This window comes from Tachysurus vachellii, chromosome 11, assembly GCF_030014155.1.
Source record: "Tachysurus vachellii isolate PV-2020 chromosome 11, HZAU_Pvac_v1, whole genome shotgun sequence".
Taxonomy (NCBI): Eukaryota; Metazoa; Chordata; class Actinopteri; order Siluriformes; family Bagridae; genus Tachysurus; species Tachysurus vachellii.
In genome coordinates this window covers 16,360,516-16,374,881 of record NC_083470.1, presented here as the reverse complement: position 1 = coordinate 16,374,881, position 14,366 = coordinate 16,360,516, and the positions used below count along the sequence as shown (strand labels likewise).

General features: G+C 40.8%; 1 protein-coding gene across 1 annotated transcript in view; it reads left to right on the top strand.

Moving 5' to 3' along the window:
- The window catches only part of si:dkeyp-117b11.1 (SH2 domain-containing protein 6), a 95,367-nt gene extending 81,209 nt beyond the window's left edge, over positions 1 to 14,158 (top strand). Inside the window, exons 17-20 of the mRNA XM_060881067.1 lie at positions 12,652 to 12,735; positions 13,466 to 13,624; positions 13,819 to 13,957; positions 13,992 to 14,158. Coding sequence (XP_060737050.1) covers positions 12,652 to 12,735; positions 13,466 to 13,624; positions 13,819 to 13,935 — 360 coding nt within the window. The 3' untranslated portion in view covers positions 13,936 to 13,957; positions 13,992 to 14,158. The remainder of the gene's footprint in view (positions 1 to 12,651; positions 12,736 to 13,465; positions 13,625 to 13,818; positions 13,958 to 13,991) is intronic.
- Positions 14,159 to 14,366: the final 208 nt, after the last annotated feature.

Genomic DNA, 14,366 nt, shown 5'->3' with positions numbered 1-14,366 from the left:
AGCCGTGAGAGCGGAGATAGTCGCACGACTCAGTTATACATCACATCTCTTCCAAGTGCACAGAAAAAAATAAGACACATGATGCGCGTTTGAGTCGGATTTGGATGAATAATATGTGACTGTTTATGTAACCGGCAAAAGAAAACAACACATATTGTCGACTCGTCAGCCTACATGAAACACGACTGCCCTCTACAAGTTTTGTATTTCCTGCGCCGAACATTTGACCCCCCTTCGATAGACTGCCACAGAATGCCGAATGTCCTCGCAGCACTCTTCTCTCCGAGACACGCATCTTATGTACAATAACAAGATAGGAAGGTCCTTTGCCAAGACAGGCCTGTTTCATCACAGCATTTGGCCAGTTTGTTTTTCAGTGTGTCATTCTCATGCTCCACTGTTTCCTTTACATGCAGGGTGGTATTCACAGTGCTATTTTAAGTCTATGCTCAAATATTCTCCTACTCGTTGAAGTGCCTGATTCACAAATGTAGTCCCATTGTCACTCATTTTCTCATGGATTCTCCATAGTGTTTTAGCAACCACACTTGTATCTTGTTTGGAAGTGGGGAATGTTTCCGGAGAACATGACTTTTTCTCTTCACTAGGTGTCAATTAAAAAAAAAATTGTAGGTAGTTGAATGGTTTGAATGGTTGTGGATGAGCACTCTGGGAGACCTTAACACCTCTGCCAGCATTATTTGTCATGCACACTAAATATTTTTTACAATTGTTTTAGGAGTAATTAGTAAATGGTGTACTACTGTAGTGTCTAGCGATATTGTTTTACATCGATTACTTTTGGTGTGTGGTCTTATCCATGTGTAAATTTAGCATAATAATACATAGTAAACATTTTCTTTTGCAAACAAGATTTGTTGTTGGGGCCATACAAAACTCCATTGTTTTTCCCCACACATCCTGCTTTTTTTCACTTGTCTGTCTTTATTCTTTGAAAGTCTGTTGCTCACTGTCGCTGAATACACATACAGACAAACCATGAATCACAGGAGGGTTGTGTAAGGGGTCAGTGTGGAGGTGATAAAAAATCTGAATAAAGGGAGTTTAATAACAGTCTTTATCATAGTAGAAGGAAGAGAAGTAAAATAGAATCCTAGGGAACAATTCAGAAACTAATCCACACAGGAAACATTCATTCATTCATTCATTCATTTTCTACCGCTTATCCGAACTACCTCGGGTCACGGGGAGCCTGTGCCTATCTCAGGCGTCATCGGGCATCAAGGCAGGATACACCCTGGATGGAGTGCCAACCCATCACAGGGCACACACACACTCTCATTCACTCACGCAATCACACACTATGGACAATTTTCCAGAGATGCCAATCAACCTACCATGCATGTCTTTGGACTGGGGGAGGAAACCGGAGTACCCGGAGGAAACCCCTGAGGCACGGGGAGAACATGCAAACTCCACACACACAAGGTGGAGGCGGGAATCGAACCCCGACCCTGGAGGTGTGAGGCGAACGTGCTAACCACTAAGCCACCGTGCCCCCATCACAGGAAACATAATTTACCAAAATAAAAAAAGCAAAAACAGGACAAAATAACAGCAAAAACCCCATTGGGTAAATATCCTAGACAGAGCACAAACACAGTAGCAACTGGTATCAAAGTACAATAATGGTCAACCGGAACAGGAAGAAACAGGTCCTAATCCATATGGCAATAATCCACACACAGAGAATAATCCACACACAGAGAATAATCCGCACAAGGAGACTCCGAAGCAAAGAATAATCTACACAGAACAAGTAGAGCAAAAATAGGAAAATGCTCAAAAAACACAAATAGGAAAAAAAATAAATCCAACTTGGCTGAAAAGTGCTGGAAAACTATAGCCAAAAAAAGCCAAAATAGCAGGCTAGGAAAACGATGCAGCAATAATTTGCATAAACAGAAAAAGAAAGGGAAACAAGAAAAAGGGAAAATCCAATCTGGCGAAAAGTTCTCTCGGAACACAGTAGAGATGATGGTGGGATGACTCACAGATCATGGTGATATTGGAGAGATGATCTGGCACCAGCATGCACAAATGATGTGCTTAAATAGCGCTGAAGGCATGAAAAGGTTGCCGAACCGAAAGCAATCCTGAAGGAGGATTTGGGCCATAAGACAATAAGACAAGCTTAGAAAAGTGGTCAGTGAAAAGTGGTGGTCTCCTCTTTTGAATCCCATGCCATTTCCGTTATCTCTCCAATCAACCTTGTTATCATTGTTGTTTACCGCCCTCCTGGTCCCCTAGGTGACTTCCTGGATGAAATGGACACACTACTTAGTGTTTTTCCTTTCGATAGCTCCCCTCTGATGGTGCTTGGTGACTTCAACCTCCCCTCTGCCAAACTTCAATCTTCTTCCCTCCTGACTCTTCTCGACTCATTCGCCCTGACACTCAACAGCTACATCCCCACACACAAAGGAGGCAATGTCCTGGACCTGGTTTTCACCTGTCCTTCTCCAGCTACAGACATGAGTGTTACCCCACTACATGTCTCCGATCATCACCTGGTATCCTTCACCATCACTCTCACTACCCTACCTAAAACTACCTCTCACCCCCTTGCTCTTACCTGCCGCAATCTTCACTCTGTCTCCCCTTCTTCTGTAGCTTATGGCACTCTTTCTTCTCTTCCTAATCCTTTTTCCTCACTACCCTTGGACTCAGCCACAGATACTTTCCTTTCATCTCTTTCCTCAACTATGGACTTCCTCTGCCCTATGTCCACTAAACCCAAGAAAACTTCTTGTTCTGCTCCTTGGCTTTCAGATATGCTGCGCAACAATCGAAGAGAGCTAAGATCATCCGAGAGAAAGTGGAAGAAATCACAACTTGATGCAGAGCTTGATTCTTACCGAACACTCCTTGCCAAGTTCTCCTCAGATGTGACTTCTGCCAAGACTTCCTTCTACAAGGAAAAGCTTGAAGCTTCCTCACATGACTCTCGGAAATTCCACAACATCATCTCTTCTCTGCTCAACTCCCCAGCTAATCCTCCTTCATACTCCCTGACTGCAAAAGACTTTGCTTCTTTCTACCAGGAGAAGATTGAAGAAATCTGCCGGGGCTGAAGTGAAGGTCCGGCAGATTTCTTCAATCTTCCCCTGGTAGAAAGAAGCAAAGTCCACTTCCACTATGCTCCAGACCATCTCGCAAGACCTTCTGCCCTTCATTACCACTATCATCAATAGATCCATAGCATCTGGTCAGGTACCAACAACTTTCAAGAGAGCAAGGGTTATTCCCATCCTAAAGAAACCTGCTCTGGATCCATCAGACATCAGTAACTACAGACCGGTATCACTTCTCTCGCTTCTTTCAAAATTTTTTGAATGCATTGTCTATAATCAACTGTCTATCTCTCACAGAACAACCTCCAAGATCCCAACCAGTCTGGCTTTAAAGCAGCTCATTCCACAGAGACAGCCCTTTTGGAGGTCTCTGAGAAACTACATGCTGCTAGATCAGGCAAACTGTCATCCGTCCTTATCCTCCTTGACCTTTCAGCAGCGTTTGATACGGTCAAATACAAGACTCTCTTATCCACCCTCAGAAGTCTTGGGATTTGCGGATCAGCTTGGGAATGGTTCGCTTCCTACCTGGAAGGACGCTCATATCAGGTAACATGGAGGGGAGTGACATCTGCTCCACGCAGACTCTCCACTGGCATCCCACAGGGCTCAGTACTTGATCCTCTTCTTTTCACCCTGTATATTCACTCTCTTGGTGAAGTTATTTCCTCACATGGGTTCTCTTTCCACTGCTATGCTGATGATACACAACTTATCTTCTCTTTCCCACCCTCAGATACCACAGCTTCTGATCGGATCTCAGCATGTCTGGCAGAAATTTCATCATGGATGACTGCTCATCAGGTAAAGCTCAATCCTAGCAAAACTGAACTGCTGTTCATCCCAGGTGATTCATCCCCAGGTCATGATCTTGCTATATCCCTGCACAACGATCTAATCTCCCCTTCAGTCACAGCTCGCAACCTTGGGGTAACCATGGACAATCAACTGTCCTTTTCCTCTCATGTTGCTAATGTGACTCGTTCATGTTGGTTTCTTCTCTACAACATATTTGTCCACACAGGCTGCTCAGGTACTTGTTCAGTCTCTTATCATTTCTAGACTGGATTACTGCAATGCACTGCTGGCAGGTCTACCTATGAATGCAATCCGTCCTCTGCAAATGATCCAAAAGGCAGCTGCCCGGCTTGTTTTCAACCTGCCAAAGTTCTCGCATACCACCCCGCTGCTGCGATCCCTCCACTGGCTTCCGGTAGATACACGCATCAGATTCAAAACACTGATGCTGGCCTACAAAGCCAAAAATGGACCAGCTCCCTCTTACCTCAAAGCTTATACTCTCCTATCTACCAGCACTGCTCGACTGGTTCCACCATCTCTCAGGGTAAGAGGCAAGTATACTACAAGACTCTTCTCTGTTCTTGCACCAAGGTGGTGGAATGAACTTCCCCTAGAGGTCCGGACAGCTGAGTCACTGGCTATTTTCAAATGGCGGTTGAAGACCTACTTATTCAGGAAACACTTCAACTAGCACGTCTTTCCCTATATTTTGCATTTAAAAAAAAAGACACTTTCACTGTAACTTTGAACAAATGTTTTAAACTCATGAGTATCTTAAGTATGTAACCTTGTGTGCCAGCATTAATGTATTCAATGCTAGAGACTTAAGCACTTATGTACGTCGCTCTGGATAAGGGCGTCTGACAAATGCTGTAAATGAAAATGAAATGAATGAAATGGTCGACCACAGAGAGAATGGTGGAGCAGCCAGCAGAAAGAGCAAAACCGAAATATAAGGAGATCTGAGACCATGGTCGGAATTTACCCTCTGGACAGCCATCAGAAATAACTCTTGGGAATAACTTTTTGAACTCTCCTTTCTATGTCCAGCCGAATGGCCCGAAAGGTGACGAAGGGTGGAAGGGCGTGCTCAGTGGTGGCCTCAACAGTATCTGGGGAAAACTGACGGGAGACACAATGGTGTCTTTTTTGCATTGGTCTCAACGTTAGACGTTAGTGTCATGTTAGGGATTCTAGACTGTTCTTAAGAGCTTCATTGTAAATAGTTGGAGATTTATAATATCCCTGACACAATCTTGTAAAAGTGTACGGTTTTCCATTGAAAAAATTATGCAAAAATAAAATTTGCTGTCTGGATGAACTGGTACACTAAAAAAGGCATTAGCTAGTTCTACTACAGAAAATCACTTGCTCCCCCATTTGGAGTTCTCTCTATAACTGCATCATTCACTACTTGCAAATATGCGACACTTTTGGTTTAACCGGTGGCCTATTTTTTTTTCACAGAAAATATAGGTGTTCTCACTGGAGAGGTTTCACATGACACAATCACACCAGCTTTAAGCTTACTGCTTTAAGTACTGGTGTAATACCCATAATAGCCTCTGGCTTTAAAGGGTACTGTGTCTTACAGGGCCTACAATCTGACTTGGGTGTTATTTGCACCGGTGCACGATTTTTGATCAGACCTAAATCATTCTTTCCTGTTGTCCACAGTTCCCTAGGAACTGCTTTTAAACGAGGGTCTTTCCCAGAAATGTGTTCCATCTGTCACATTGTTTTCAGTCTTCCATCTGTCACAATGTGTTCCATCTGTCTTGCTGTGGCATTATCTCAAATTTTCTGTCAGCTATCCAGTTCAAGGACATACAATAGGCTTTAGTTTCTAAACTGTACAACACCGTGTGATCTGAACTGGGTTTCCAATTACCAGTTTTCACACATTATAGAGTCAACTCTCCTAAATCTTCCCGCTTCTCTTTTTCATCTTTTGATAGAGACATGTGGGTGTGAATTTTCCATAGTGAATGGTTGGGTCTTCCCTGGCCTTACATGTGTACTAGAGAGACTCACTTCTACAGTACGTCTGTAAACATCCAATACAAATTCTTTAACAACACCACATCAGCTTCTTTCTGTTTTTTAAAACCAGTGTCAAAGTGTGCATCTGGTCCAGTGTGTATGTGAGCTGTGCAGTGCAGATCATGTGTGTCCATGTATTGTGTGCACCTAGTGTTAATAACAAAACAGGCCTTATCTATGAGCACTTGATATAAGCACTTCAATAAATTCACAACAGAGGTGCTGAGTTTCCACTCATACACATACAGAAGAGGTCTGGGGTCCATTTTATGCCCTGAAATTAAACTGGTTGACTTGTACACACTTATAATCCATATGGAATGCTAATTATTATTTCTAATTTTCAAACAAGTCTCTGCCCATCAGAATAATTGTGCAACAAATAACAGAAATGAAAATTTGAATGACTGTTCGTCATTCCCAAGCCCCTAGGTGGTTTTTTTTTTCACATATATTTTCCTATTTTCCTATTTTCTATAGTTTTTATATAGTTTATAATTTTTATTTATCTATCTCCTTTTGGTTTTGGTTTTATTTTTTTATCCCTAATTGCATTCCTTTTATGCTTAAATACCGGACAGATGCAAAAAGCATTTCACTGCATGTCGTACCCTGTATGTATGTGTATGTGAAAAATAAAATTTGATTTGATTTGATTTTGATTTGATTTGGAATTTACATTACCCCCAATGCTAATGCTAAAGATGCTCTAAGTGAGCTATATGGGGCTAATAGCGATCTGCAGAATGTTCACCCTGACGGACTGTTTATCATTGCCGGAGATTTCAATCATGCAAATCTCAAGTCAGTGCTCCCTAAATTTCACCAGTATGTGGACTTTGCAACGAGAGGGGGAAAACACGCTGGATCTTACTTACACAAACATTCCTGGCACGTATCGTGCGGAGCCCTGTCCCCACCTTGGCTACTCAGTCCACATCTCTGTTATGCTAATTCCAGCATACACACCACTCGTCAGATGCTCTAAACCAGTTCTGAAGCAGGTGTAAACCTGGCCAGCAGGAGCCACCTCTGCTATTCAGGACTGCTTTGAGTGCACTGGTTGGAACATCTTCAGAGAGGCTGTAACCAACAGCGACTCCATTAACTTGGAGGAGTACACGGTATAAGTGACCAGCTACATCGATAAGTGCACTGAAGACGTGACCATCTACAAGACCATCACCACACGCTTCAACCAGAAGCCGTGGATGACCGCTAAAGTGCATGCGCTGCTGAAGACTAGAGACCTAGCCTTCAGAACAGGGGACAGGGAGGCCCTAAGAACATCAAGGGCAAAGCATTCACGTGCCCAGATAATCCATAGCCACTTCCAGGACAGCGGAGACACCCGGCGCATGTGGCAGGGCATACAGGCGATCACGAATTACAAGACAGCTTCACCTGCCTGTGATATTGATGCCTCCCTCCCAGATCCGCTAAAAGACATCTATGCTTGGTTTCAGGTGCAGAACAACGTAACGGCAAGGAAGACCATCCCTTCCCCCAACGAAAAAGGTCCTTTGTTTATTCACAGCCAATGTGATCAGAACTCTATGCAGAGTTAACCCATGAAAGGCTGCTGGACCAGACAACATTCCTGGCAGGTTCTTCAGGGAATGTGCAAACAGTTAGCAGATGTCCTCACTGACATCTTCAACATTTCCATGAGCAGCACTGTTGTTCCTACATGCCTCAAGACAACTACCATTGTACCATCCCAAAGAAATCTACAGTGTCCTGCCTCAATGACTATGATGCCATTGCACTCACACCCATCGTTATGAAGTGCTTCGATAAGCTCATCACAAGGCACATCAATACCCAGTTACCACCCTCCCTGGACCCCCTACAGTTCGCATATCATCCATACCGCTCCACAGATGATGCCATTGCCACAGCCCTTCATTTAGCCCTCACCCACCTGGACAATAAAGACACTTATGTATGAATGGTGTTCATAAACTTTAGTTCAGCATTCAATACAATCATCCCTCAGCACCTGATTGGGAAGCTGAGCCTGCTGGGACTGAACACCTCCCTCTGCAACTGGATCCTGAACTTCTTGACTGGGAGACCTCAGTCAGTCCTGATTAGGAACAGCATCTCCAGTATCACCACACTGAGCACTGAAGCCCCTCAGGGTTGCATGCTCAGTCCATTGCTGTTCACCTTGCTGACTCACGACTGTGCAGCAATGCACAGATCGAACCATATTATCAAGTTCGCCGATGACACAACCGTGGTTGGTCTCATCAGCAAGAACGACGAGTCAGCATACAGAAAGGAGGTGCAACAGCTAACTACCTGGTGTAGAGCCAACAACCTGTCTCTGAATGTTGATAAAACTAAAGAGATGGTTGTTGAGTTCAGAAGAGCACAGAGCGACCTCTCTCCGCTGAACATCGATGGATCATCTGTCCAGATTGTCAAAAGCACCAAATTTCTTGGTGTTCATCTAGCGGAGAACTTCACCTGGTCACACAACACCAGCTCCATCACCAAGAAAGCTCAGCAGCATCTCTACTTCTTATGAAGGCTGAGAAAGGCACATCTCCATCCCCCCATCCTGACTACTTTTTATGGGATGCACTTATTTCCAGGGATTTCAGAACAGCGTAACAGATTGCTTCATCGGGCAGGCGTGGCCTATTTGATAATCTAACCCTAACCCTAACCGTAGTTTTTGGTTGTTTATTTGTTTTTGAAAATAGCTTAACTGTAAAACAATAAAGCATAATAGATATAAAATATAAAACCTACCTGTATGATTGTTTTGTCCTTCATTATCCATTATAGGTATGCTCTCTTTTTTTTGAAAGAGCATTTTTTTTTGAAAGAAGCATTTTTCCAAGATCTCCAGAAACACGCCCACTTTACGTTGTGGTAACAAAACCCTTGGAATTTAGTGAATGCCTACTTTTTACAGAGGGACCATTGAGAGCATTCTGAGCAGCTGCATCACTCTGGTTTGGGAACTGCACCATCTCTGATCGCAAGACCCTGCAGCAGATAGTGAGGACAGCTGAGAAGATCATTGGAGTCACTCTTCCCTCTATCATGGACACACCACTCGCTGCATCCGCAAAGCAGCATGTGGATGAAATTGTGGATGACCCCACACATCCCTCACACACTCTTCACCAGTGTTGTAATGTAAAGGTGTACAAATACTTTGTTACTGTACTTAAGTAGAAATTTCACGTATCTGTACTTTACTTCGCTATTTAAATTTATGTCAACTTTCACTTTTACTCCACTACATTTCCTAGATAAAATGTATACTTTTACTCCGCTATATTTCCACTAAGCATCTTTGTTACTCGTTACTACAAAATAAAATCAGAAGAAATGTGTGTGACTGCAATAAGGGAGGTTTGGTGAATCACTGCTCCTAGATTGCATTGCGCCGCTCTGCACACTCTATTTCAGCATAATGTTGCTAAAGGAGGCGGAAGCACAACTGAAACCACCATGGAAGCGCCTACTGGAGGACCTCCCATTATCGTAGGACATGGGTGGCCAAGCAGTCAGAGACCAAGAGCCACATTTTTTACTGTGTTACCGCAAATATCCGCATTATACACATGGGCACATATGAACATCACTTTTTTTTCCCTGCCATTTTGAGAGCGAACTTGACACAAATTGTTTACTCAAATGATCTTTCTCCTACTGGGAAACTTATTAAAGCTATTTTCATCCCACTCACATGCGCGTTTGACACAATTACCATATTGAACACAAGCGAAGCGAACACGCACATTAAAAAGACACAAATACAAACTTCGATATGAACGTAAGAGCCGCATGAAACCGGGCAAAGAGCAGCATGCAGCTCGGGAGCCGCGGGTTGGCCACCCCTGTCGTAGATGACCACCCCGACAATAGTGGTGAACAGGGTGAAGAAGATAACGTTATACACCCATGGCCGTATTTGCAAGAAATGTTTCTGTACATTGGAATGAAAGATTCTTCCTACCGGATGAAGTGCCTCTTATGCCTACCGAAAATCACTGAAATTTTACTTTATACTTTTACTTCAAATACTTAAGTACATTAAATATCAGAAAATTACTTTTGATACTTAAGAACAGTATATATCAGATACTTTAAGACTTTTACTTGAGTAATATTCTAAAAGGTAACTTTCACTTCTACCAAAGTCTTTTTCTAGCACGATACTTGTACTTTTACTCAAGTATTGCTTTCTAGTACTTTATACAACACTGCTCTTCACCCTCCTGACATCTGGAAAAAGTTACCGAGCAAATCAGGCCCTCATGACCAGACTGTGTAACAGTTTCTCCCCACAAGCCATCAGACTCCTTAATAATTGAACTGAACTTTACTGAGTACAACACACACGCACATCAACTGTATGGACTGCACAGACCTACACCAAATACACACACTTCCAATATACATCCATCAACCTGTTTACATGTTGTTTTTGCACACTTTGTCTCACATTTCAGTCGTTTGCTGTTTTCTACAATCCTTTACTTTATCTCATGGATCAGCTGCTATAACACTGTGCTCATATTACTAATATTACTGCACACGCAATATTGTTTGAACATACAGTATTTACACTGGATGGCGCTGTTTCTGTTTATTGTCTTTTGTGTGTTTTTTTTATTGTTTTGTCATTTTTTGTCTGCACTGTCTTGTTTGTCTTGTGTCTTGTCCTGCACTATTTGCACAAGGTTTCACCATTGCTCTTTATGTGGCTAAGACTTAATTACTTAATAATTACTACTTAATTAAAACGTTGTCTCATTTCACTGTGTACTGCAACAGCTATATATGGTTGAAATGACGATAAAAGCTTCTTGACTTGACTTGAGAATCAGCATTCTCCTTTTGCTTTTCTTTATGATGCATACAATCCGATTGATTACCAGAGACTTTGTGAGCTTTGTATAATACTATGTATTCTGTACATGTTGTGTAGATTATCACTTTGGGGTAAATTGTGGTTTTCTATACTTTTTTCTGCCTTCTTGATTTCAACAAGTGCTGTCCAGTTTACATTTACTCTATGCTGCTTCTTCTTCCTGCCATTGTCTTTTTCAATTTGGACTAGGTTATCTTTCAGTGAGTCCAACTGTTTCAGACTAAAACTGCCACATTAGTTATGTAACAGACTCAGGACCATATTTAGTTCTCATATAATTCACATAAGGTCCAGTGACACACTCTGTGTTTTTACTCAGTATGCTTTTAGACTTACTGTTGCCTATGATTATCTTAGTTTAATGTTGTCAGTCTCTACACCAGAAAGCCTGTTTTGTCTTAGTCTCTAAATGTACCTTATCTTTTTTTGCTCTCCGGAGAGTCTCTAGACCAAGCTTGTCAGCCATTAGCAGTGGGTTTTCCCTAAACCTTACAAACAAGACACATAAAGCACCTACCATTCAACTTTAATAAATAAAACTATGATTTTTGAAAACCCTTACAACATTACAACAAATAACATGTTCTACACATCCAATTGCTTTGAGGTGGCTCACGGTGAACTCTCGAGTCCTCTCACGCTTGGGGCCGATTTTTTGGTTCAAGGTGAAGATAACCAACTTCTCAGCACGAGCGCTCACAAACGTCCCAGAGAATTCATGAAGTCGACTCTCAAATAGGGAATTCGGTTGACTAGACCAGCTTGTTGTAGAAGATTTTGAGAGAATAAAATATCACACTGATAGACATGAGCAAGAGGTTTAACAATTTATTGTGTGCTGCTGTGTAGCATCAGACAGCTTTGGGCCCCAATTATTGATGACATTAACATTTTATAGCCATGATTCAAACAAGAAAACATGTAAGAGAACATCAATCAATGGTTTAGATGCACAATGCCAGCTCATCTCCTGATCTGGCTAATCTTATCCTTACCAAGGTCTGCTAGAAGCTGTTTATGAGCCGGAGTCAGTCTGTCAGTGTCATATTCTGCAAAAACTACCAGTCACACGGAAAGAAGTTAATATACATATAAACAGCTCCTCAGTAAAAATTTCCAACACAAGATCAAAGTTACAGAACAATGTATAAGCATTTTATTTTTTTTAAATATTATCTTTTAGTATCTTTATTGTTTAAAATTTGATGAAATATTAGCTGTGGGTATACCACTTTTCTACAAGCAAAATATAAAATACTTCAACAAAAACCTTTGTGGAATACACAGTGATTATAATTAAAGAAGATTGACCATTGTAAGACAAAAGAAGATTGCAAAAAAAATTGAGGGTTACTGCTGTCAGAAATTAGTAGGAAGTGTAGAGGCCCTTTTTTGAATGTCTCCAGCACATCTACAACCATCAACAGGACATCACTAGTTTCTCATATGGCTCTGGTGTTATCTGGTTCTACTTTTCTTTCAGTTTCTTTCACAGTCCGGTAATTGTAGTAGTTTTCTTAGCAATGTTTGTTGCCAAAGATTTTCCAGAGATTTTTAGTCAGGTTTAGTTGAGAACTCTGTCCTGTCCATGGTTTTAGAACATGTGGAAAAATATGCATTTGTTGTTAAATAGGATAAATACCTATTTAATCTCATACCAGAGATCTGTCTATGGAAAGAAGGCAAGCCATTTGAGTTATGCAATTCCATCATCTTCCCATCTTTTTTGTAGAGTGTGAATGTTTATTTTATTCAGTCACTTTTGCCAATTTTCCTGAACAGGTCAGTATACAGTAACATGTATCTTCTCAGGAGATGGGGCTGCAGGACAGAGAGTGGTTTGCCGGGATATGTGGCCGCAAAACTGCAGAGGACACGTTACTGAAAGTTAATAAGGTAACCAGCCTTTACACAACATGAAGTTTACGCTGCTCATGCACTGAAATGTTAGCTTGGTATGGAATGTCTTGCCACAGTATAGTAGAATTACACAAACAATTTTGAGAGAGAGAGAGAGAGAGCGAGAAAGAGAGAAGACTCTTGAGGTGGAGATGAGCAGTGTTATTGAGTCCAGCAGAAGAATATACATGAAATACATGCATACTGCTATACCTATGCTGCTGTAACAACACACATTTCTCTGTTGTGGGACAAATAATTATAATTGTAATAAAAACTCATTGGCTTGCAAGATGTGTGATGTTTTGATATTGGCTTAGTAGCCTTTTCCATTTAAACATAGAACAAGTTGTTACAATTGTGTAGTTGGACTGGACTCTCAAACACCCAACCTGTAATTCCTAATGGCCACTTCATTCAAACACTTGTCCACCTGCTCATTCTTGTAATTATTCAACAGCTCAGTCTTGTAATTATTTCAGCTCAGTGACCTTTGACCATGATATGTGTTTTCTGTGCCAGATACCTGTATCTGTTTGATTTTATGTATTGCAATATTGTCAAATTACTGGCATAAAAACATTTAATGTACAAATTATTTTTAAAATGTTAGGCAACACAAAATAGATATGATCCTATGTTTTTATGACAAATTTTTGTATATACTGTTCTCAACCAAGAGTTCTGATTAAATATTTTGTAAATATGTTTTGTATAATTGGATCAGAATGGCTCCTACCTGGTTAGGTGCAGCACGGCTCAGAATGCAAGACAACCTTTTACTCTAGTCGTGCTTTTTAATCAGAAAGTCTACAACATACCTATACGCTTTATTAAGGAATCATGCAGCTATGCCCTTGGCAAAGAGGGAAAGAAATCTGAGGAGGTAAATTTTACATACTTCATTTTGTTTCTTACACTGTCTTCTATTATCTTTCTCTGGTCTTTTTTACAATGTTTCTTTGAATTTAATTGACTTGTTTTATGTCTTTCTAGTTAATACAAATGAAAAAAAGTAGTAGTATAAGTATATTAAACAAAATTCTGTCAGTCATGTTTGTCTATCTGTCTTTCTTTTAGCTTTTTGACAGTCTGCAAGAAATGATTTCTCATCACAAGGATAACCCCCTTTTGCTGATTGACAGCAAGAGTCAGGCCAAACACACCACCTACCTGACACATCCTGTACACTTGTAACAAACCAATACAGACCTGAATACAATATGCTTTAATGTAACTAATTAGGATACCTTGCTCTGAATATAACAAACATAAATGTATTTACGGTAGATATATGCACTATAATTTACCAAAATTTATCTGTACTTTTATAGTGTAGAAAAGGAGTAAAATTAATTGCTTTTTTTACGTTACTTGTTTGCATTTGATGAAATTGCTTAAATAAAAATTTCTTATTCTAGTTTTGTCTGGATTGTCTGACTGTTCAGGTTTGGAATATTTAAAACTTTATTATACATGCTAAATTTGACACTATTTAGCCTCTTTATGCTCTATTATACTTACATAAAATTCAAATTACTCTTTTTTAACAAAGGAACACTGATTTTCACTGGCTCAGAAACCAGTGGAATCCAGCGGATATTGTACAGCATTAAGCATTAGTAGCT